Source organism: Euprymna scolopes, chromosome 21 (genome assembly GCF_053919585.1).
Source record: "Euprymna scolopes isolate OS-2025 chromosome 21, ASM5391958v1, whole genome shotgun sequence".
NCBI lineage: Eukaryota > Metazoa > Mollusca > Cephalopoda > Sepiida > Sepiolidae > Euprymna > Euprymna scolopes.
This window is the reverse complement of record NC_136502.1, coordinates 3,559,639-3,586,859: the sequence shown is the minus strand read 5'-3', so window position 1 is coordinate 3,586,859 and position 27,221 is coordinate 3,559,639. Positions and strand designations below refer to the sequence as shown.

The 27,221-nt window shown below is 35.3% G+C and overlaps 1 protein-coding gene across 1 annotated transcript in view; it reads left to right on the top strand.

The window, feature by feature from the left end:
• LOC145241970 (nonsense-mediated mRNA decay factor SMG8-like) overlaps nt 1-27,221 on the top strand; it is a 123,087-nt gene that overhangs the window by 59,391 nt on the left and 36,475 nt on the right. The window contains exons 8-13 of the mRNA XM_080104838.1: nt 3,183-3,271; nt 8,285-8,418; nt 11,487-11,707; nt 15,444-15,577; nt 20,614-20,701; nt 25,254-25,409. Coding sequence (XP_079960964.1) covers nt 3,183-3,271; nt 8,285-8,418; nt 11,487-11,707; nt 15,444-15,577; nt 20,614-20,701; nt 25,254-25,409 — 822 coding nt within the window. The remainder of the gene's footprint in view (nt 1-3,182; nt 3,272-8,284; nt 8,419-11,486; nt 11,708-15,443; nt 15,578-20,613; nt 20,702-25,253; nt 25,410-27,221) is intronic.

Here is a 27,221-nt window from a genome sequence, read left to right as displayed (position 1 = left end):
ATCTAAAAGCTAAGGACGTAAGACTCCAGGTCCACCATTCAACAATAAAAGCGATTGTCAACCAAAGTAAACGTCAGCTAACTCACTCTGAGGAATCAGTGTTAAACAAAGGTTTCAAGTTCACCACAACCATAAAGCGAATTCTATACTTAGATATGATAACTCCAATAGAGGAGGCAACCTTGAATAAACCCAAAGCACAAGGAGATGAACTATGGTGAAAAGTAAGACAAGTATTCAAAGCCTCCAAAACCGAACAAAGGAAGAAGTATTGGCTATTCAGTCCCTGCACAGTAACAATGATATCATAATATTACCAGCAGACAAAGGCAATGCTACAGTGTTAGTGGATAGAGCAGAATATTCCAAGAAATTGGCAGATTTAATAGAATCTGGTGACTACTGTAAAGTGAAAAAGAATCCAACCTTGAAAACGGAAAGGAAGCTGTCACAGATCCTCAGTAAGAGTGAGGACCCAATACCTCCTGTAAAAATTGACAGCTAGTACAACATCACAGCGAGCTACCACACCTGTACGTCCTCCTTAAGATTCACAAGGACGGTATTCCATTAAGACCCATTGTCAGTGCCCGAGGTTCAGCATGCCAATCATTGAGCCAATTCCTAGTAGATATAATCACCCCAATCATCGGCAAATCTTCATCATACGTCAAGAATTCAGCTCACTTTATGGAAATAATAAGTGGTGCTCCCATTCATTCCAACCAGATGAGTAGATGTAATAAGTCTGTTCATGAAAGTATCCACTGATGAGATTCTGACTGGTACGGGATAAGCTGACATCGGATGCCTCACTGAAAGAACACATTTGCATCCCAATTGACAATATAATGGAGATGTTGACCTTCTGTGTAGAAACTACATACTTTGTGATGGGATCTGATATATATTGGCAGCAAGAAGGTCTGTCGATGGGATCACCATTGTCCCCATTACTGCCCAATGCATACATGGAATACTTTGAGGAAATGACATTAGGATCAACACCACTAAAGCCAACAATGTGGTTGTGATATGTAGATGACACATTCATACTCTGGCCCCATCAGGAAGATGTTCAAACTTTACTAAATCATGTGAACTCAATCCGTCCAACTATTATAGTTCACACTGGAAAAAGAACATAAATTATCGTTCCTAGATGTGCTGATAACACGCACAGGTCAGGGGTTTATGTCATCTGTTTACCGAAAGCCAACTTTCACTGGACAATATCTAAACTTCAACTCCCACCATCCATATAATGTAAAGAAAGGAATCGTCCGTTGCTTACAACACAGAGCAAAAGCAATATTTAGTAACATCAGTGCATATCAAGAGATGGACAGTTTAAGAGAAACCCTCCACCGAAACAACTATCCAGAGAGCATGACATCAGCTCTAAGAAATATAGACCAGCCACAAAAGGACACCACTCAGAAACTCACCGCAGTTTGTATACCATATGAAAGGGTTGTCTGGAAAACTTCAACAAATATGTAATCCATATGACATCAGGACAGTATTCAAGAGTGATTCAACTATCCGGAAACAGCTTGTGAGCGTGAAGTAAACTATAAATAAACTTTAATTACAGTTTGTAATTAGTATATATAAAAATTTCTATGTAGCTCATAAATAAAATAATGATTTAATAAAATAAAAATTTCTCTAATATCAAAGGCAGATCCTAGCATTCGTAGCACGTGCCTTTCCTCATGTCTCTAACCTCCGTCTCTTCTCTGTTTTTTTTTCCAAACTAGTTTGTTTTTATTATGATTGCATAACTCTGAATTGATTGCTCCTTTGTTTAGCATTGACATTGTCATCTTGCGTCAGAGGTCAAAATCTGGGTTGCTTTCTTCCACTTGCTCTTTTTTTGGGTCAACCGGCATTGCTCGGGAGTTTTGTTACTTCAATTCTCATTCTTGTTTACTCCGGCATTGCTTGGTCCCATTATTTTACAAAAGAATCTGCTGTTCAATATTCAGCCCCTAGGCCAATATCAATTAACATGGAGAGGAAGAGAATGTAAACTCTATATAATGTTGAATCAACAGAAGATATACCGTAAGATTGAACATCACTTTCCGCTTTGTTAAGTGATGGGAGGGATGATTCCAATATGTTTACCGATTCCAATTCTTGATAAATCTCTAAATATTTAACTATAAAATTATTTTTTCCTTCGATTACAGTAAAAACACATGTTAAATGTGCATTTATTCGCTCAAACGTAAAAACACAATTGTGGGGGATGATCTAATAGATTTTACCAGCAGTGGAGGATTTTGTTTTAAAAAAAAATCCAATAAAAAAGAAAAAAAGGTAATTGAAGGAATCGTTTTTGGTATTGGAAAATAGGCACAAATTTTTCCGATAGTACAAAAAGTTCAGATTCCTGATTAATCATCCTAACGCTATATATATATATATATATATATATATATATATATATTGTTTTAACAAAATCAACACATCAAGGAATAGATTGATAGCAACAAATAGTGTATTTCATCGTTAGTTACAATCGTTTCAAGATTATTCGAACGAATTCAAACATTATGAAATACACTATTTGTTGCTATTAATCTATTCCCTGATTTCTTGATTTTGTTAAAACAATATATGAATGCTCAATTATGAAATATGATAATTTTGTAGCTTACAGTTGAAGTCATCTCATTTTGACTTAAAGCTTATTAGTATATGAACGATTACCGAATTTTCAATTATGTAAACCCAGTAAAATTCAGAATATTATAAATAAGGCTATATATATATATATATATATATATATATATGTGTGTGTGTGTGATATTGATCCCATCATAAAATCAGTAACTCATAATGAATTGCCAGATGAAATCATTTTAAGTGTTATAGAAATTGACAAAGCAAATCAGGAGAATCAACACCTCCACTCTATTCCCATAATGAGGCGTTTTCCTTTTTTTATCTTCTTTTTTCTCTGTCAAATGATACGTTTTTATTTTTTCTTGAACTCTTCAGTTTTAGACATTTTTTTTTTTTTTTTAACTTGAAGTTAAGATAAATTGTCTTCGTTTTTCTTTCATGAATTCCAGCTGCCTGTCCTAGAGAGAAGTATTTATATGCCAGTGCTGAGAAATTATATTTCTTCCTCGTAATGTGATAATCATTTTTTTTAATTACCATTTCAGCGTAACCCGCCTCTCAAGCGATTGCAACATGCCACCGAAGATCAGATTTATCGTCTGCTGAGGAAATCACGTGTTATCACAAATATAAGGTACACTCATAAACCACACAAAGGGATTCTGAACTGCTATCATTAGTTACTTTATTCGCTGCTGACAATTACCGATGTTGTATGTTAAGAAAAATATCGTTACTGAGAGTTGGTGACTGTCAAATAAGGGAGTTTAATCTCTACTCTTATATATAAAGTCACTTTGTGTGTGTGTCAGTTTTTTTGAATGTTTTACATGGAGGTCACCACTTATGAAGGCTCAGAAGCCACTCGGGGATAAGGGTTATTGCGTGTACAGTAATCAATGGGATGATATCATAGTAATTGTTAGTACTGGAGATTTGATAAATTGTCTTACTTAAGGGGGCGGTTCATCAGGAATTTGTTTATGTTGGACTTGAAGACATCCAAGTTGTAGTCAGGTGGGAAACAGGCAAACGGAAGAGAGTTCCACAGGCGTGCACTTCTAAGAAAGAAGCTTTATTCATGGAATCTACATTTTGATTTAGGCACAAATAAGGAGTGGGGAAAATTATTGACAGTGGTTTCAGCTAGATGGGTGTTTTTTATGAAAGAATGGCGAGGGGGGGGGACCAGAGATTGGAGCTCAGATGAGCACTTGCCATGGACATAGCGATAAAACAGACTTGCAACGTTAGTTCCTTCCTCATAAGTTCCGAAACGGCTGAGCATATCTTTTGCAAATTTTACACGGAGCTAATTTATATGTCTGGCAGTGTTCTTAGATAGGTTTTGTACAGAAATTAATCCGATAAGTATTGAAAATCGAAAAAATCTGATTTTAAAAATAGTTTTTCTTTTCTAGATAAAAAAGAATAATTTTTACAGGGGAAAATTTTACATTACACCGGCCAAGGGAGATAATAAAATTTCAGCAAATCATTTTTTATAAATAAAAAAAACAGATTTATTATAATCTGGAAATATAGCTTACTGGTAGAGCATTCGACTACAGATCGAATGATCTTGTGTTCAAGCCCAGTTGTACCTTACGATTTTATTTTAATTTTTTCTTATTAAAGAGTTCAATTTACAATAAAAGAAGAGGTACCATTTAAAATCACTGCAAATCACTTCTTTGTTTGCATATTTAAAACTAAATATTAATCAGAAGTGAATTTTCCAGGGCATTCATCGTCAAACCCAAATATCAGCTGACATTATAGTGTAAACAAACACAGACGGAATTTTTTTTTTTTTTGTTTACATTTTCACCCCAAACAAGGCACATTGCCACTTTGGTATAGGGGGCTACTATCAGGGGCAACAACTACTGGGGCGCTATGTACGGATTTGGGCAGCAAGATGTCTGTTCACGTTGCACTTGAACTTCTGCACATCAGTACAGTTGGGGAAGCAGGGACCTGGAATGGAATTCCAAAGTCTAGTGGTTCTGGGAAAGAAACTACTGGAGTAGAAAGATCTTTTACATCTAGGGATCTCTACAGTGTGGGGGTGGGATTTTGCAGCCTGTCTGGTCTGTCGAGGGTGCTCACGTCGTGGGGGCACAAGTGCTTGCAGTTCGTTAGAGCATTCACCATTAAAATATTTGTAGAACAGGCAGAGGGATGCAACATTTCATCGATGGGACAGAGACTGAAGCTTAGATGCCAGTTCAGGACCTATCAGATTTGCGACTCTCTTTTGAACCTTGTCTAGGAGAGAGAAACTAGTAGCCGATGCACCAGCCCAAATATGACAGCAATACTCCATACATGGGCGAATGGTGGCCTTATAGAGGTACAGGATACTTTCAGGTGTTAGTAGTTTTCTAGCACGGTAGAGAGAGCCCACCTTCCTCACAGCAGCCCTGGCAATGCCCTTGATGTAATTGTTCCAACTCATGTTTCCTGTGAACGTTAGGCCAAGGAGCTTGAAAGACGTATTCTCAGATAAAGAGTCGTTGGCCATTGCTATAGGTGGTAGAGAAGGTTTCTTGTAATTATTGAATGAAACTAGTTTAGTCTTGGCGGCATTGAACGTGACCATCCATTTTTGTCCCCATTCCACTACAGATTGGAGGTCATCCTCTGGTGTTTCTGCCATTTCTTTAGTTGTGTGTTCATTTGTTTTCCTGTCATGCCTGTTATAGAGTGTGGTGTCATCAGCATATATACCCATCTCAGAGGCAATTTGATGAATGATATTATCATTATTGATTTTTTTTAAATTTTCTGTTTTTTTTTTTTGTTTTTTTTTTCTTGGTGAATGCAAATTCACCAGGCAAATTATTCCTCGTAATATACAATAATCAATAGGGGATTGATTCTGCAATCTACATAAATGAAAATATGTTTAAGCGTATTGTATGACTGGGTAACGCTGGTCAGTTAGTAGATTAATAAATCTGATGTTAAAATAAACGTTACTAAACATCTATTTCATTCTATCTTTAAAAGAAACTTTGTATTTTTATAAAGCAGGAATATTCAATTTTTTTTTTTTTTTTTACGCATGCTTCACAGTTGCCATCTTGAAATAAAAAGATTTAGATTTTCTGTAATTTAATCTAAAACAAAGCTACCTTTTTTGTTAACATGGAAACTAACCACTAAAAAGCAAAATCAATCCTGTAGATGATGATGACCTTCTATCTTGTGAGAGAATGGCAGCTTTTTGCATCTAGTCTGGTGCATTGCCACGTCTGTTATGGCTATAAAGTCGAAGCTGGAGTTTCTTTGAATGCAAGCCTGGGCAGATGATAAGGAGATCAAGGATCCCTCTCTCAGTGTTGTTGATAGTCTGACGGAAAAGTAAACCAATACAGTCAGGGCCGACACAGCTGCATAGTTATGGTAGTATCAAAATAAAAGCAAAATCCTACAGTGATTCTACTTAAAAAAAACTCTGGCAAAAAAAACGTATTCTGTAATAGCGAAAATTTGAAAATATGGTACTTGTACATTTTAATCAAGACATTAAAAAAATGAAAATATCGAAAAAAAGGTTATATTGTACGTATCCGTTATGGAATGAAGTCCTCCAGAAAAAATTCCAATTAATTTCATCAAGTAGTTTCTTTTTTACAGCGAAAAAACTATTTGTTATAATACCGAGCAAAAGGTTCGATTTTTAGGAAGAAAAGCTAGTATTAAAGATGGGGAGGGAGTGTCGGTGCTTTAACTGGAGTTATCTTCCCATGGCGTGTTCACAAGATTCCAACATGGCTGACTTCAACGCGCTCTCATAAAAACATGTTTTTCCGTTGTAAAAAAAAAAATAAAAAAAAAAAAACTATTCGATTAAATTAAATTTTTTTTTCGGAGATCTTCAGTCCAAAACGGATCCGTACAATATAACATTTTTTCGATATTTTTATTTTTTAATGTCTTGATTAAACTGTACAAGTACCAAAAATATTTCCGATTTTGACAAAACATAATGGATGTATGAAAAAAAAACCTGTAGATTTTGGTTAGTTTTATTTTTATTAACAAAAACAAATATTTATGAAATTAGTAAAATGCAATTCATTTTTTATTTTTACTTCTATTATAGTAAAAACTGATGACCATTAGAATTTTTTTTTCTTTCCTTTTTACAAAAGAAGTCACTACTTATCAAGGCCTGAAGGCTACTTGAGGATAAAGGTTAATGTGTGGTTGCTGGTCACCGGGACAACAGTATGGAAATCGAGTATAATTTGATTACATAAGAAGATGGCTCAACAAGAACTTGTTTACTTTGGACTTGAACGCAGCCATATTATAGTCAGCTGAAAAGCAGGCGAGTGGAACGAATTCCATAGATGGGCAGTTATAAGAAAGAAGCTTTGTTCGTGGAATCAGCATTTATATTTAAGCACAGATAGAGTGTGAGGGAAATTGTTGATAGTACTTGTTAGCTAGGCAAGTGTTTTTTTTTTTTTAATTTGGCGTGAAGTAAGTTTTATTGTATCTTTTTAATCTGATCTATTTTGTTCCTGTTTTGATTTAATTCAATTTTTTTTTTTTTTTCACATATTTTTCTTGCATATAACTTTCTCCGTGCTTTCACAAAAAACTTGTTTTCAAAAACACTGAGAGTTTTGTCGTACAAACAATTTGAAGTTATAGAATTTTGAAGATTAATGGAACTTAGAAAACTTCCTCACCTTCCAACAGATGTATCAAGTTATAAACCCACCCCCCACCCCACCCTCCCCGCAAAAAAAATATTTGCTGCTCATTTATAACTATTTAAAAAAAATCTGGTCTTCTTTTGAGCATTTAAAAAGAAATCTTGTGCCTCTTTAAAAGTATTTTTTCAAAATCTTGTTTTCTTTTAAAAGTATTTTTTCAAAATCTTGTTTTCTTTTAAAGTATTATAGAGTAAATTATCTATTGATTATTATATTGTACCTAATATATAGTACTGATTGCAAATAAAAATGACTTTGTGTGCCATCAGCTAGAAACGAAACCAAAACATTTAGTGCTACAGCCATGTTCCCTACCATCTATAGTGAGATAGATAAGAAAGCTATAAAATTAAACCACTTCAAGCTATGAATGAATTTGCATATGCGTAAAAGTAATAGAAATATGTTGGCAAGTTGAAACAAACATTTTGCATTTCAACTTGCCGACATATTTCTGTATGCGTTATTCATCCAAACAAAGATTTTACAAGTTATAAACCATCCTTGGTGTATGATTACTATTCATGTTAATTATAGTTTGATGTGACCAGAGGTTTAAGAGTCTTTCAGTTGAATATTTACACACACACACACACACACACACACATACATACATACATCTATTTTATTTATATATAGATGAATGAAATGAGTTATTTTTACTCACACACACACACACACATATGTCTACTGTTTTATTTATTGAGATTTAGTTTTCCATTTAAAAATAAAAAAGTAAGAATATTATACATGAGTGATTTCTATCTTTGGTATTAATTAATTTTTTTTTACTTTTATTTAAAAAAATTTTTTTTTTTTTTTTAATTTTGAACTTTAATTTATTTGACAGCATCCACCTCAACAATTGTCTTTATCTTTTTAAATTCTGGTTATCTTTTCTTCCTTCGCAGCAACAATTCTTTGTTTGCTGTTCCGGCCAATCAAGAATTTGTCTATATCCACAACCAGAAGACGGATATAAATGATCCTGTCCTTTATTTTCTACTCCAGCTAAGAAATTCCCACACAGTTAACAAAGACGGAGGTAAACTGCCCTTTATGTCCTCTATTGATGGCTTTCAGATAATCTTAGAAATTATTCAGAGTATCACACATGTTGCACGTCATCTTGGCTTAAAAAAAAAAGAAACACCTTTATTTTAAAAAAATACAGCTTTATTTAAAAATAAAAACACCTTTATTTAAAAACATCTTTATTTATGAAAAAACACTTTTATAAATTTATTTTGTATTAAACAATCACATTTATTTATTAACAAAAACACCTTTATTTCTTATATTAAAAACCTTAATTTATAAAACAAACATCTTTATTTAAAAAGAAGCATTTTTAAGTTTTGTTTATTTATTTAAAAAAATCGTCTTTATTTAAAACATTTTTATTTATGTTAAAAAAAAAGAAGCTTTATTTCAAAACGAGGATGAACAACAACTTTTGGCACATCCTGTATGTGTGTGTGTGTGTATGAGGGGAGTTAAAATATGTGTGTGTGTGTGTGTGTGTGTATGAGGGGAGTTAAAATATGTACAGACCAGCAATGGATTTATGGATTTACCAATTTTCAACCAACATCATTGATTGGATCTTGTTCCTGTCTAAATACGTCTTTACACTTTCACATCATTTTTAATACACTTTTTTTTTCATATGTATATCTATATATAAAGCTGAATGTCTGTGTGTGTGTCTGGTCACGAATGGGCTCCTATATGGTTGACTATTTTAAAAAACTGATTACATATAATGATAGAAGATGTATTGAGACACAGGAATGGGTATGTTTGATCTGGCAGAACGGTGGTTCATTAATATTGTGGGGTCTACGTTTGCACCTGGTCCACAAAGTATGGAAATAAAAAATTTAAAAATTAAAAAAAAAACGTTTACAAGTGTTTTTGATATAGTTGTACATAAGAATACTTTGATAAGTATGTTTTAACTTAAGTAGGGATGGTATAATAAAATTGTGGGGTCTGCGTTCCTGCCTGGCCTCCATAGAATGGAAATAGGCACAAACTTTAATAAAGACTTTTCATATCTATCTGCGTAAGTATACTTTGATAATTATGTTTCAGTTTAAAGAAATATGGTATAATAAAATTATGGAGTGTTCGTTCGCACCTGACCTCCATAGAATGTAAATATGTCACAAAGTTTAACAAGGTTTTTTAATATAGATCCACAGAATATTGTGATAAGTGTTTCAGTGTGAACAGGTATGGTATAATAAATTATGGGGTTTATCTATTTTATTTTTACTTTCATCATATTTTGCTTTGGTTTTGATACCCCCAAATTCAACCCAAGTTTACAACCCTTCCTTTTCATAACCTATCATACTTTCATAAATCAGAGTCCATTTTCTGTAGGCTGTTTTTGAACCCAGTCAACGACCGGTACTTATGCTAGTATATATATATATTTCTGTCAAACATTATTTTCTTACAAATTTCAAAGTTTTCAATTTTTGCGCTAACCAATATTGTTATACAAAATTCTTTTGCTAACTTTTTTTCTCTGAAGAAAAAATCCAAATTTTTGAAACTCTATGGAATAAGAAACTAATTCATTTTATCTTGTATTCCCTATTTTATGGACAATAAATGTTTGCAAATTGATATTTACATGATTTTAACTCCTTTTTGCATCGATGCTCTATCTCTGATATTGAGCATTTTCATCAAGATAGGGTTAATCTGCATTTTAAAATCTTTTATTCTACAAAGTTTATGACTTTCAATGCAAAGGGGAGAGATCAAAGCTCTAAATGGAACAATACTAAAAGAAGTCACTGAGTTTGCATACCTGGGCAGCAACATAGGTTCCATGAAAAGAGATATCGAAATTTGCATCTCAAAAGCATAGTCTGCATTGGATAAGTTGTGGTCAGGATGGATTTCATGGCTGACAAACTGAAAAGGCAGTTCTTCAGAGCAGTGGTGGCGTCTGTCCTTATTTATGGTGCTGCGATGTGGACATTCACCAAAAGATTGGAAAGAAAGCTAGACGGCACATATGCTCGTACGCTACAGTGTTAAATATATCTTAGCAAGATCATCTCACGAAGCAACAACTTACTTGCCATAACTCCTATCATCAGAGAGTGACGTCTATGATTTGCTGATCACTGCCAAAGGAGCAAGCAAGAGCTGATGAGAAATGTATTACTGTGGACTCCATGGAACAGGCGCACGAGCATAGGACAACCTGAATGCATCCAGCAAATTGCACATGACACCCACTGTGTTCCTGAAGATCTGAGGCAGCTAATGGGAGGCAGGGAAATCCGGGCAAGGAGCTCGATTAGATGCAGTTGCCATTCGTAGCAAATAATAAAAGGACTTGCCTCAAACTTTCTGGACGAGTTGGTGCAGTGTGTAAGGTCGGGTTACTAGCAAAAAAGGAAAGCAAAAACGCAGACGCACCTGATTATATGCTGGGAGTTCTCACAAAGTAACGTGAAGTCTTGTTACTTATATGCAAATTAGATGATGCTGGCTTGGATAAAAGGCTTGTTTTCAGTAAAGGAGTGTGATGTTCAGAGGTATGAGTTTCGATTGCAATGTATGTACGAAGACGTGACTTTTTCATAATTTACTTTTTGTATGAGCATTTAATTGTAATAATATCTATCAAATAATAGAACTATATATATATATATAGTTCTGTTATTTGATATATATATATATATATTATTTTATTTAATTCACTTTTATTTACAAAAAATTGTAATTGTAAAATATGCATGATATATATACGCACACACACACACACAAAATACCATCTACTTTTATGAGGAGGCTTCATGGTGTATAAATGTTCACCAGTCAGGTTGTAAAAATTGAAATGCATCTAATATATAATTTTACATTTTTAATTTAGGAGAAATGGTCAGAGTGCTCAATCACGTATATTAGAGCATATTTTATTTCAAAGAACGTTTTACATTAGTTTGGTTATCCAGTTTTATGGAAATGGTGGAAACTCAGTCCACATGGCCAAATATATAAAGTCAACCATCTTTTTTTTTTGTTTTGCAGAACCTTCCAAATATATAAAGTCAAACATCAATTTTTTTATTTTTTTTGCAGAACCTTCAAAAGGTGGTAAAAGCTACCAGACAAATCGGCGGACAAACCAGGGGAGCCCAGGACGTAATGATGGCACGACACGCTCAAACATAACCAACAAAGCTCCATCGAATTCTTCCGAGTGTTCGTTTCATGATTTTCTCTGGCCACACATTCAGCTTGCCTTCACTAAAGGATTTGATGATAATGTGGGAAAAAGACAGATCCCAGCCCTTTTTGAAGTGAGACTTTTTTTTTTTTAATGGATGTATACAATGTTTCTCCTGAACTTTATTGATTTTTTTTTAATCATAAATACACTTTTTAATTATAAAACAGTAATCTATGAAGCATGTTCTGAGGTCCCACCTCTCGTCAGCATAGCTTGACTGTTTCTAGGAATCAAACTGACACCATATTTATTACGGTCTTGTGCGTTATCTTTCCGCCAAAAAGCCCTAGATTATTTTGCATGTTATTTTTTATCACTTCTAACCTATGTAGATTTTTTGTTGATTTTTTTTTTTTTTTTTTTTTTAAACGATAATACGGTTAATTAACGTTTTCAACCTTGAAGATCTTTTCCTTCATCCGTATTTTTTGGATGTAAACTTATGGTTTGCTGTTCAATTTCTAGAAGCAGTCTGGCCCTGGATATGACCTTAAGCTATATTCGATGGTGAGGCTTCAGCATGCAGACTTTGGGGAGCATGGGGATCACTCCTTAATTGCCATTGCTCCCAGGTCCACTCTGACCCAGGGTGGTAGTATCTGTTAGCGTCCCAATTATGAGTTAAATAGAAACGGACTTAAAAAAAAAATAATGTTCTATTCTTATTGATTGGTATAATAACTTGCATAAATTTTATTAATGCTGAGAAACCAAACGTGATGACCAACCAAACATATGCAAGCAAAAACTCAAATTTAGAAATATCTACCAAGATCTATAAAAACAGATTTAAGGAACTGATGAAATCATATAAAAAGGTCTATACTGCTATACAAACCTATGAGGCCCTGTCGGTGGGACATTAGAATACACTGACTACCTCCCTGCAGAGGGGTAAGACCCTCACAATAAGATTACCTGTTGACTGAAGGTGGCAGCACATAATGCTCAAGGATGGGATCTTGGTGGCTGAGCAGCCCATGATCTGGTAACTAAAGAGATCATGTGACTCAGTACTCTTACCCTAAACTCTCTCCATACCCGAGCAACGTTAGTCTATAAATATAAATGCGGAAATGTATGTATGCGTGTTCGCTTTTTCTGTATGTCTACAAAAGGCTTCTTTCAGAGAAGCGGTCGGTCGGTTCACAACTTTTTAAAACTTTTTATATCACATATAAATCGTAATATCTCACGGTGAACAACAAAGCTCACCTGTCTATTTAATTTGCTCGATTTCGGGAGGATAAATATTCAACATTTATCGCTCGCCGCATGTGGATTAGTCTTTTTCCTATAACATCTTGGGAAAATAAAAATCCCGCAGTCAAACTTGACCTCATTAACTCATCAAAACGGCCACCTGCCAAATCCAAGTAATTAAATCAATTCAAATGTGTTTCCATTAGCATCTCGCGATGTGGCAATGGTTAACATCGCACGTTTTTTTTTTTGTTTTTTTTTTTTTTCACACTTTAATTTACAACTTTGCCTCAACGGTTCGAGTTCGATCCTCATACTTACTTTTTTTTTTTAACCCACCCCCACCCCCATCCCCGGAGTTTCCACACACACCTCCAAACACCCGGGCAATGCCGGGTACCCCTCACTAGTCTATAATATAAAGAGAAGTCATCTATGTGTGTGTGTTTGTATGTCTACTAAAAACTTTTCTCATTTGCATCCAACCCTGTCGAAACTTGTACCATCTGAAAGAACAATGCCTCGGATGAATAATATGTGATAATTAGAAAAAAAGATTAATTCTGTGGTGGTCAACTGGACCATTTTTTGTTGAACGAACATTTGGAAGCATTAATTGAAGCCAATCCTCGCAAAACCACACAAGAAATTGCTGTTGAACTCGAGGTCAACCACTCAAGTCGTTTGCCGTTTAAAGAAAATAGGGAAGTCAAAAATGTTGGATAAATGAGTGCCGCATGAATTGAACGATAATCCAAAAAAAATCGTCGTTTTGAGGCGTCTTGTACACTCCTTCTGTGCAACAAAACTGACCCATTTCTTGAGCGGATTATGACATGTGATAAGAAGTGAATCCTTTACGACAACCGGCGATGTTCAGCACAGTGGTTGGAGGCCGGAAAAGCTCCATAACACTTCCTGAAGCCAAAATTGTACCAAAAAAAGGTTATGGTGGTCTGCGGCCAGTCTCATCCATCACAGCTTCTTGAATCCAGGAGAAATGATTACGGCGGAGAAGTACTGCCAATAAATTGACGAAATGCACCAGAAGCTCCAACACATGTGCACAAGATTGGTCAATATTAAATTGGGCTTTGAGACTCTGCCTCATCCGCCATATTCACCGGACTTTTTACCACCGATTATCACTTTTTCAAACATCTTGACAACTTCCTGTGCAAAATTACTTCAAAAGCTGAGATGATGCCGACTTAGCCTTCACTGACTTCATCACTTTTAGAACGGATTTCTATCCTAATGGGATAAATAAACTTGTTTCTTGTTGGCAAAAATGTTCCGATTCTAATGGTTCTTATTTCGATTAATAAAGTTTATTATGAAAAGAGTTATGATCTTTTAAAGTTGAACGTCAAAAAATGACATTTTTGCACCAACCTAATACTTGAAGAAACCTTTCAAGTTAAAATTTATTTAGGGTTACACATGTAATCTGAGCAAAAACACTTTTGAAATGTGTAAATATAGACGTCATTTTATTAAAAAAAATTGGCATTCGCTCGCTTAGGCGCCATTTTGTAAAAAAAATTCTGAATATAAGCATATTTATACATTTCAAAAGCGTATTTTGTTCAGATAACCTGCGTAATTTATAAATTCTATAAAAGTAAGATTGTGTGTGCATGAGGAGATTTCTTAACCTCAGACTCATGTAATTGATTTACAGACTTGAAATTTGGTATATAGAGTATTTAGACATGTGGAAAACTTCATCCACAAAAAAAGGGTTATTATTTGAAAAAGTGGTACTTGGGGGTCACCGGATTTTTATTTGCTTGTCAACTGTTTCATGACTGCACATGCGGGAAGCGTTCACATGATAGATTGCTTATGTTAAGAATAAGTAGGTTTGAAAACATTTTTTAAAAATCAGGTCAAGTCGAGCTGGTTCAATGGTTATTGTACTTGACTCACTGTATTTACGTTTGGGTTTCAATCTCAATTTGAGTTGTTTTTTGTTTTTTTTACTTACAAGAAGTGAACTATTTAGAAAAAACAATACTTGCATGTCTCAGTTTCTTTCAGTTTTTTGTTTTTTTTAGTTTTTTTTTTTAAGGAATTAAATGTTACATTTAATACGTACGGTATTTCTTTTCATGATAAATAAGAATTCTGCATCAATTAAAATATAATATATGTATTTTATGATGGGGCAATGCTGGATGACTTGTTCGTACTAAATAGATTTTAATTTGAAATGCTTCCGCATTAAAACAAATCAAAATAACAAAACTATTACACAATTTCTTAGTGCATTCTGTTTAAGCGCACAATCTCATCATTTACCGAAATTAGATGGTTCCCCTTTTTTCTCTTTGTATTCAGCCATATGTGGCTTTTTAAATATCTCATAGCAGAGAGAACAAGAACAATCTACCCCCATATATTAAATGAAGGGTTCAGTTCCAAATTCTTTATAGATTGCAAAGTGTGGAAAGATGTTCCTGAAAGTCAGGGATTGCATCGTCCGAAACATTATTAGAATAACATTCAAGATGAGAATGATTGTTCGAATAAATTGTGGTTATCTTCATCTCCAAAAAATACAATTCTTTTCTAACGTTTTTAAAAAATTTTCTCCGCAGATGACGACAGCATTCACATGGTTCTCTCTCGCTGCGAAACTATATCAGTTTTTTTTCCACGACTTAGACATGAAGTCGCCCGTGTTCAACAAAATGAGGTTTAAGTTGGATGTTGACATCCGATTCTCTGAGAAGTAAGTTTCTTCATCTTTTATAATGTTGAGAACATTTGGTACTGTTATGCCAAAGTGTTTACAAAAAATGTGCACAGAAATTCGGCAAAGGAGAGTAGAAAGTAAATAGTAGGTTTATTTTCAGCAGCCGTGTAACTCTCGCATCCCTTGTTTTATCCTTTAATTCTCACATTCCACAAGTGATGTTTCTGACAAAGGGGGAAAAATTACTGTTTTCTGGATAGAAAACTATCCAGAAAACAAACGAAAAGTATAAAGTGAACCTTGAATTTATTTCCAGCAGCCTCACAATTCCTGCTTCCCTTATTTTGTCCTTTAGTCCTCATATTCCATGAGTAGTGTACATTTCTATATCAATAAAGTAGCGGCAGGAATTCCCCTCTGGAAAAAAACTATCATAGGATAAATAATATATTACATCCTAGGAGCAACATCATCACAATCACAACATTGTTAGAGGAAGGGGTACATATTTTTCCCTCTAAATATTTAGACCTACGACCGCCACCAATCAATACCAGGAGGAAGCCTACACGTTCCACAGATTCAATGCTTACACTGCCTGTAACTGGCTTATACATACAGACATACCATTTATCTTTCCCGTAGTAGAATAAAAAAATAATATAGTCTCCCTCAGCAAAGTCCGCTGCCTCTGATTGGTTGCTTGCTAATTCTCTTATTCCGGAATTAGATCATTCTAAACGAACACTTCAGAACATTACAATATGGTGACTCTTTAGCTTTTCTACTAAGGCTAAAACATTCACAAACATACATTTACTACTAAATACAATATGTACCTTCTACATTCTTCTTTCTTTCATTTTTTCTCTTATTCTTTCTTTCTTTGTGGTCGTCGCCGTCAAATGTAAACAATATACTAGTAGTTGTTGACCGATATATCAGTCGGGGTTTAATGAATAACGCTTGTTTATTTTTTTTCCTTTTACACATTTAATTTTACGCATTAACTAATTTGTTATTCTGATTGCCTACAAGTAGAGGACGATGTTTGCAGAAAACATGTATGCCACGGTTTGGTAATTAATGTTCACTTTTTTTTATACTTATAGATTTTGTTCTTACCCATTTACTGAAGTGTACTAAAATAATCCTGTGATTATTTAGAAACCCGTTACTAATGTGAGGAAGGAATACTGTTTTGCAACTATTGCATACTTTCACCTAACAATTTAATAACAGATGCTGTAAAAATAGAAAATTAAATATTAATAACCTTAAAATTATCCTAATATTAGCGAAAATGTATGTATTTATGTGTGTTCGCTTTTTCTGTGTGTCTACAAAAGGCTTCTTTTAGAGAAGCGGTCGGTCAGTTCACAACTTTTTAAAACTTTTTATATCACATATAAATCGTAATATCTCACTGTTAACAACGAAGCTCACCTGTCTATTTAATTTGGTCGATTTCGGGAAGATAAATATTCAATATTTGTCACTTGCTGCATGTGGGTTAGTCTTTTTCCTATAACATCTTGGAGGCGAGGAAAAAAACATTCAGCAGTAAATGAAATCCCGCAGTCAAACTGACCTCATTAACTCATTAAAACGAGCACCTGCTAAATCCAAGTAATTAAATAAATTCAAACGTGTTTCCGTAAACATGTCGCGGTGGGGCAATGGTTAATGTCGCACATTTTTTTTTTTTTCACAACTTTGCCTCAACGGTTAAGGTTCGATCCTCATACTTACTTTTTTTTTTTAAACCCCCCCCCCCAACACCCGGGCAACGCCGGGTACCCCTTGCTAGTGTTTCATAAATACTGGCAACTTATTCTAAACATTTCAGCATGTTAACATACATAAGTAAAAAAAATTACATAACGTCTTTTAACACTTGATAATCACACAAACAAATCAAATTAAAATAACTTCTAAACGTGATTACTATTGCTACCAATTCACTGCTCTTGCAAAAAGAGAAGTAACAAGTGAAACAGAATGAAAGAATGAAAGGGAGACAATTGGGGAATTTTATTGAAAGCAGACGTGTTCCGTACATTGTTATTACATACGTGTATTTTATGTTGATGGGGGCAAAACAATAAGACGGAAATTTAAAAAAAAACAAATGAATTTACTGGAAGCCTGGAAAAATCATGGATTACGATAGGAAAATGCGAATTTTAAAAAAAAATTTAATTTATAACATTATATAATTAATTCTTAATGCTGCAATATTTTAAGTTATATTTGTTGACATCTATGCTGATGACACGACCATCTACGGCAACACATTAAAGACTGTAAATGACAAAGCTCTCTGATTCCCTCTCCTCTGATCTTGAGCGCATCGTTCAGTGGGGGAAGAGATGGCTGGTTACTTTTAATGCATCTAAAACCAAGCTCCTAACTTTACATCATCAACGTTCTGTTCCTCATCTAGCATCAATTGAAATGGGTGGCTCTCGTCTTGGGGAGGCTTCATGTTTTGACAAGTTCCAGGGTTGGACCTTTACTCCTGATCTGAAATGGAATACGTATATAAAGTCTGTTGCCCGGGCCGCTGAGAAAATGGCAGGATCCTTCTACCGGTCCAGGAGATCTGGAGCAATACTGATGCAATTCTCTATCTCTATAAAATATAAGTACGTCCAAAGATGGAGTACTGCTGCCACATCTGGGCTGGAGCTTCAAAAAACAGCCTATCCTGTCTTGACAAAGTACAAAATGGACTTCATGGCTTAGTGAGGGATGCTCTCTTCTCTTCACTGCAGCCTCTCTCCCACAGAAGAGACGTTGCGAGGCTGTCTTTGTTTTATCGTTACTTCCATGGCAAGTGCTCATCCGAGCTCCAATTTCTGGTACCCCCTCGCCAATCCTTCATGATAAACACCCGTCTAGCTAAAACCACTGTCAGTAATTTCCTCCACTCTTTATCTGTGCCTAAATCAAAACGTAGATTCCATGAACATGGCTTTTTTCTGAGAAGTGCACGCCTGTGAAATTCTCTTCCGTTTGCCTGTTTCCCACCTGACTACAACTTGGGTGTCTTCAAGTCCAACATAAACAAATTCCTGATTAATCGCCCCCTTAAGTAAGACGCTTTATCAAATCTCCAATACTAACTATTACTACAATATTATCCCATTGATTATTATACATAAAATAACCTTTATCCCTGAGTGGCTTGCAGGCCTTGATAAGTGGTGATCCCCATGTAAAATTTAAAAAAAAAATTCATATTTTTAACTAGAATTATCTTGTCCTTTTCTTTTCCAGTTTTCACAACTATTCCTTTACTTTTCCATGTTTAAACTTAACCATATTACTTTTCATGCTCGCATTTTTCTATTGTAATATATATATATATATATATATATATATATACTTCCAAAACGATACTTGTCTTGGATACAACATAGTTACATCTACCACTGAGTTCTCAATTTGCGCATGTGAAATCACCTGTTAGTAGCTATCGCTTTCAGGTTATATAGCATAAGTATGTTAACACACTTGTTCTTGTTAAATCACTAAAGTTAAGCAATACTGAGCCTGGTCAACATCAGATGGGTCAACATTTGAGACCATGTGGGAGTATGGCAAAACCTCTCTACAAAAAAACTCATTTCTCTGATTGGGATATACAAGGTGACTATTTTGTACAGGTATTTAAAATTGTTGTAGACTCTTAAACATTCAGTATGTTATTGCTATACATCTTATGAGATGATTCACCAATTTTTATGATTTCAAGTTCAAATGAACAGATACAGCAGGAACTGGAATACACCCTACTAAAGTCTGATTATCACAGCTGGTGAATTTCAAAAATACATTCTGGATACTTTAGAAGAACGATATGCGATAGAACTCTGTTTTAAACTTGGCAAAAAATGGAATGCTTCAGACTGCTTAGGGACTATTGCATGAATCAAGCATCAGTTTTTGAGTGGCATAAAAGATTCAAGGAAGGCAGGAAGTCTGAGTTGATGAAGTGTGGGAGAAATAAGAAAGTCATAACACCAGAGTTGATTAGCCAAATAAAGAATTTCATGGATAAGGACCGTCGTGTGTCTATAGAGACAATAAGTGCACAGTTTGATGTCAGTGTGGGAACTGTACACACAATTATTTGCCAGGAACTGAAGAAGAGGAAGATTTGCGTGAAGTTTATCCCAAAGGTGCTCAGAGAAGATCAATAAGACGTCATGACAGCAGAGAGATGGTCGAGCTGATCAGTTCAGATCCTGCAGTTCTTGATGTTCTGGTGATCTGCGATAAAAGCTGAATCTACTGCTACGAACAATAGACAGAGTTCCTAGTGGAAGTATGCTAGCTCTTCCAAACCCAAGAAGACCAGACAGAGTAAATCCACCCAGAAACATTTTTTTTGTGTGTGTGTGGACAGCATAGACATGATCTATACGCACTGGGTTTCCACTGAACAGTCAGTCAACAAGGAATGTTATGTTGAAGTTTTAAAATAATTCAGGAAGAAATTCTGTTCGAAGAGGCCAGCACTCTTCAAATCGGGTCAGCGGCATTTCTACTAGAACAATGCAAAAGTCCTCGGCATCGACTTTGACTAAGATGAGCATCAAAACAGTTCCTTACCTTCTCTATAGTCTAGCCCTTGCTCCTAAGCTCAAGGCTGTCATTATGAGACAATTGAAGAAATGAAAGACGCTGTGACGAGGGTCATTGACATGCTCACACAAGAGGACTTCCATGGAACCTTCCAGAAGTTGTTGGAACGTACGAGTGCATTGCAGCCGGAGGTGTGTGTACTATCAATACAAGTGCCTATAAGAAAAAAGTCTGGAAACTTATTGAAGGCACCTCCTACATGCAACTGGGATCAACTGTGAATTGAATATTCCTTAGAGACTTCTTCCTTCCAATGAACGCTGGCTCAACTTTCTTAGGATGAATGCCATACCAAGTACCGTTGCTTCCAGATTCATTCTAAGTAGTCGCAGTACCTGTCAAGATCTGATCTATGGGTTTGCAGACTCGTGTGTATATCGAGAAGGCATGAGTTTCTGATGATTTCTGTTTAATTTCAGTCGCTGCAGCAAGGTGTTGCCAGGTGCCGAGAATGCTTACCAAGATGGATTACCCACGCACTACACGTTTAGCTATCACATTTCTAAGGTAAGCGTCATCTCATTTATATCCGATTCCTACTCGTTTTTTTTAACGTCTGTGGCAGCCATAATCTTTCTTTTTGTGCTCCTTTCCTCTTACTCTCCTCCTCCTCATTATTTGTATCAACTACTACTACTACTCTCTATATTTACTGCTCATCTCCTTCACCTCCCTCTCACTATTTAACAAGTAGCAATTGTACTATGATACTTGACTTTTGCATTTTAAACCTTAATTCAAGCTGGTCTTGGATATGACCTTAAACTATTTCTCGATGGTGAGGCCGCAACTTGCGGGCTTTGGGGAGTGTGGAGTCACCCTTTAATTGCCATTGCTCCCAGGTCTACTCTGACCCGGAGTGGTAGTAACTGTTAGGATCCCAACTATGGGTTAAATAGAAACCGACTTGAAACCAACAAATATATTCTATTAAAAAATTTTTCTTCAAAATAATTGGATTCGACATTAAATAACCTGAAAAGGGTTGATATGGCGTAAAACAAAAACAACCAACAAGCTTAATTCAAGCTGTTATATATATATATATATATATATGTCAGGTCATGTCATATGCTACTGGTACCATGTAACCCAGTACTACCTGCCTCATGGTCGGGTCACCGGCGACTAAACTGGTTCCCCCACCAGACTTGTTTGGTGAGGAGGGCGGCTAGTCTCCCTGAAGGATTAAAAACAAGACCTTCCAAAGGGCGAATGAACTCTTTTTCTGGGTCAACGGCCAACTTGCACTGTGTATATTTGTTTGTGTGTATATGTGTATTGGGGTGGAGAGGGCTCCCGTAAGCCATGGTGAAGGCAACCTTTCTAGGAGAAGTAAATCTCTGATTTAAAAAACCATAAAGCGGAAGACCAGTACCCGCATTAAGCTGGTCTGCAGTTTAATTTGTTGCTGGCTATCTTGCTCTTGCTTGTTGCTGGATCTCAACATTTTGAACCGAGAGAGACTTAGCTGTCGTACAAAGCTAAGACTCTGTAACATCATATTTGTATAGATACTCCCTCAGACATTTGGGCTCATGGATTTTAAATGTCTGAGGGAGTGGCACTCGTCTGACAAGACATTGCAATCATCATCATATATATATATATATATATATATAATTTTATAAAATCAACAGTAAGTTCTCTACAGTGCAATGTTGACTACGATGTATTGTAGATTGTCACTTTGGGGAGGTATGTGAAACTTCCTTCTGCTGCACTGTGGTGGGTCCCTAACTAGAGCAGGCAATCGATTTGATTTCAAAATGGTTTATTTAATCAATTCCGATGACAATAAATGTGTTGGAAGTGTGGAACATTCAAGCAATGTTAGATCTTCCATGTGTATAAATGCAGTAAAGTTTTTAAATATCACATTTATTATTGTTATAAACCTTTATCTGAAAGAATACTCATAATTCTTTGTGTTCAAGACTTATGCTTCAGCTCTAGGATCTGACTTTTTTAGATCAGCATTGGGTGTAACCCTATAGGCCGGTCATTAGCATGTGCCCGACCCACGTGTTACGGTAAATGTCCTAAGAACGGGCCAGTCAATAGGGTTTGTGTATGAAGATCTGTCGGTTAGACGTCTCTTTGTCTAGCTGAAGAGGAAAAGCATACCTGGGATGTTGGGTGTGGTTGGCTCCTTCATTCTCTCAGGATGACGTCTTCATTCTGGTGGTATTCTGACTGGGATCGTCTTTAGGTTGGGATTCCTTTGACTTACGACAGATATACAATACAGGCACAAACAACGCACAACACAATTGTGATATATGAGAAATCTTATTTATTTTGCAAAAATATTACAAAACAATTTACAAATCTTACAATTAACTTAACACAATTAACTTAACACAAACTAACTAACCTTAACTAGTGCTGAGGGAGGGGGTGCTCCCCCTCCTCTCATTTACAGAGGGACAAAAAATACATGCTCACCCCAAAAGAGATTAAGGGAATCAAAATTGCATTGTGGTTCCCTTTTTGTGTATTACTCCGCAAGACCCAATCACCTCCCGGCAATGCTGGGGGTGGGAAGAGATTCCAAAAAGTCAACGTCATGACATCACATATTGAAGTCAAGCAAGAAAAAGAACACATATATTAGTGGTCTGGAAAGGCTACAAGGACAACCGAAGCAGCAAAACTGAAGCTGGCCTGCAAGACCCTATATATATACAAATGTAGGCAAATTTGGGCATAATTTATTGGTTTGAAAATATAGGTTCTTTACCAATTGTTATAAAATTTTAACCCTAGAATAGTATTATAATCTTTAAAAAGCCAGCAAATTTTTATGTAGTTTCATCCCATAAAACCAAAGATATGATCATTTCAATATTCAATTTGGTTACAAGTATATGTGTGTGTTGAGCAAAAAAAAAAAAAAAAATGATAGTAGGCTCGAACCTGTATCATGAAGGAGGAAAGAAATGTGAAAAAAAAAAAGTGATGTCTTTGCCGTTGCGCTCATCGCAAAACCGGAAGTGGCAAAGGTTTACATTAAGGCTAGTCGATCAAAAAGAGGGGATGACTTTCAAAAATATAAGTGAAAAAAGCAACCTCTCATTGTAGAAAAGTGTCCAGTTGAGGGTGAAGGAATTAATATTTTTGGCCAATTTTTCAATATCTGTTGTCCGAAATGTCAAGCTTCAAAACGATACTTTGTGAAAATCCGTTGCCTCTGTTGAAAGTTTTAGGTGGACATACAAACATACATACATACATTTAAACAGACAGGTGAGATTTATATCATAAATATATTGGGTGTCCCAAAAAGAAGCTGAATCAATCAAATATCAGATAGAACAATAGAAGCATCAAACTAGCGAAAAAAGATTTCCGAGCATCTAGATTAACTCTACTAAACTCATCATGAGTTATTACCATTAAGGCGTCGATATTTATCATAGACAGGTACTTTCAGTTGAATTTAAATTTCGAATCCGTCAGCTTCTTTTGGGACACCCTGTATAAAAAATAACTTTATAAAAATCAACAATAGGTTCTCTACAGTGCAATGTAAACTACAATATATTGTGAACTAAGTCACTGTAAGAGGCATGTGCAACTTTCTCCAGGTGCACGATGATGGGTTCCTAAATAGAGCAGGCAATACATTGATTTGATTGGAAAATGATCGATTTCACTTATTTCTATGATAAAAATATGGGAGTGTGAAACATTCATTGATCATCATTCAATCCTATTATATATTGGGTGTCCCAAAAAGAAGCTGAATCAATCAAATATCAGATAAAACAATAGAAACATCAAACTAGCGAAAAAAGATTTCGGAGCATCTAGATTAACCCCATTAAAGTCATCATGAGTCGTTACACCATCAAGGAGTCGATATTTATTGTAGAGTGGTACTTTCAGTTGAATTTAAATTTCGAATCCGTCAGCTTCTTTTGGGACACCCTGTATATATACCACTTTTTAGGGGAATTTCATAAGTTCGAAATCTCGGGTACTATTGATCAGAATTTAACAAATGATGGTTCGTTAGAAAGCTAATAACCTGAATTGTGTAGTGGGCTATGTGACATTTGCCCTTAAGGTCTATATTATTGTTTAAACAAGTGGGGGATCACTTTTCTGTATTAATTTAATGTAAAATGAACCTACTTTATGGCCACTTTGGCTATAAGGTAGGTGTTTATTTTCCATTAAATTAATATAGAAAAGTGATCCCTCACTTTTTAAAACTATAATTTATTCATATTGAAATTACTCGTTTCCTGGGATTTTAACTATTGTTGGTTTCATCACCCTCAAAAACCTACAATAATGGTAATTTTAAACGATTTTTGGAGGGTGAAAAGATACTGCACCTTTACTAGTGTTTCAATCAGTCATTTGTTTTCCTAGTTTTGCATACGAATTATAAAATATCTGATATTTCCTCAAAACCTCTGACCTTGGAGAGGGGTACTAAAACTTGTTGCTATGGTTTCAAATGATCTGAAATAACAGCAAGGGGAGACTTGATTCCAAATATTTCTCATATGTTATATCTCCCCTCTTTGGTCTTCATACATAAAGTAAATTTCACAGTGTATAAGGATCATTTGATATTGGAGATATTCATAATTGTGCCCTGTTTCCAAAAGAGGGGAGATATAACATATAAGAAATATTTGGAATCAAGTCTCTCCTTGCTGTTATTTCAGATCATTTGAAACCATAGCAAGTTTTAGTCTCCCCTCCATCAAGGCCAGAGAAATATATATATATATATATATATATATATATATATATATATATATATATATATATATGGCTAAGGAATGAGGGTGGGGAGTTGTGTTTTGGTTTCGATTCTAGCTGATGGCACCCAAGTCATATATATTTTTTTTTTAGTTTTGATCTCACTACTAGATATTATGTTTAATATAATAATCGATAGAGAATTGTCTCTATAATAATGAATATGTAATCTACATGAATTAAAATATCATATGTAAGCATATCTGACACATGCAACGTTATTGCGTTATCCAAAGTTTTTATCCTAATTCCTTTCTCCGATTTCTCTTTTTATCAGTTCAATCAGGCGAAACGAGTTTTTGCCCAATATGCCAGGGGACCAGCCTACGACAAATATTTGCGGCAATTGGAGGAATCCTGTGAAAAATGGTGGAAAAGTGGGCGCCAACTCTGTGAGGAGGTCAGTCTTACAGGACAGCACTGTGTGAACCCGGTAAGGAAACAGAATTTGTCTTTTGCTTTGAAATTAAGGAACAGTAAACTTTGTTAGTCATCTTTCATGATAGATCATTTATTTTTGACCTTTCAGCTTGTTGCTGTTGCTGCAAAATTTGAAAATCATTCGTAACGAATCGGAACAATGACATTAAAGTGACATTGTCAAAATAGTACTGCTAGGAGACTGCTCACACCTGAGAGTATCCTGTACCTTTACGAAGCCACAATTTACCCATGTATGGAGTATTGTTGTCACATCTGGGCAGGTGCATCTAACCTTAGTCTTGCACTTTTACACAGGTTCAAAAAAGAGTCTCTAACTTAATATGCCCTGTACTATCTACTATGCTCCAACCTCTGCCCCATCACCACAATGTTGCCTTTCTGTGCCTGTTTCACAAGTATTTTATAGAATGTGCTAAACTTGTAATTTTTGTGCTCTCTTGGCGTAAATCCCTTTGACTAACCAGACGAGCAGCAAAATCCCACCCTTTCACTGTAGATGTTGGAAAGCCTTCTATTCTAATTGTTTCTTCCTTCAGACTGTTACACTTTGAAGTTCCTTCCCCATTTCCTGCTTTCCTGACTGTACTAACCTGCAAAAATTTAAATATAAACAGACATATCACTGCTCAACTTCCCTCAGTCCTCTGTTAGGCATTATCCCAAATAGCAGCTCCATAGTTTCAAGCGGCAATATATCTTGCTTGTAAAAAAAAGAGTATTATAGATTTTAGACTTTTTTTTTTTTACTAACACAAAATGGAAAGAAGAAAAAGAAGCAAATGACTCCAGAACACGCAAAAACAATCTCCTAGAATTCCCGTACATTGTCTGTCTGCATTCTCCCCGCGACCTACTTTTATGCAGTTGAGCAGTGAAATTTTGCGTCACTTTTTGTGACCGCTAGTTATAAAAGTAGTGGGCGCCGCCATCTTGATTCTTTCCCTCACCCCTACCCTGCCCGGAGCTTGATTCTACAGGATGTACACACGTGTGAATGCTTTAATGATAAGTTGTTTTCTTGGTCTGCACAATTTTCCCTACATAAACATTGTCTAAAAGTGAGAAATTTGTGGTAGATGCACTAACTCACATGTGGCAACAATACTCCATGTATGGGCAAATTGTAGCTATAGGATACTCTCTGGTGTGAGTAATTTTCTAGAAGGGTATAGGGAGCCCACATTCTCGGCAGCAGTCTTCAATGTGTTTGTTCCAGTTGTACTATTAATATTTTGTCTTCTTTGGTAGAATGCACTTTGCATCTCAAATTAGTCTCGTGCTAAATTTGATGAAATTCTGTGGCATATTTATCTTTGTGATCGACAAACCAAAAAGTAGTGGTAATGAAATTGTAGACATTTTTGTTTTTATGAATCAATTTGAAACTATTTTGGTGTCACACTTGTTCGACAGTTTTTTTTCTTTAAGGACATTATCGTTAAATTTACAAATTTTGTTTTGTTATGCTGTAAATGAAAGCAGCTTTTTTAGCATTGAATGCACAAAATGTCTCTGCAATTTTTAAATGCAAATAAAACAATTTGTATTGGAGATAATCTTGTAAAATGATTTCAATCGTTTTCAATCCCCTCTTTTTTTTTCACTCCCCTCTTTTTTTTTTCACTCCCCTCTTTTTTTTTCACTCCCCTCTTTTTTTTTTCACTCCCCTCTTTTTTTTTTCACTCCCCTCTTTTTTTTTCATTCCCCTCTTTTTTTTTCACTCCCCTCTTTTTTTTTTCACTCCCCTCTTTTTTTTTTCATTCCCCTCTTTTTTTTCACTCCCCTCTTTTTTTTTCACTCC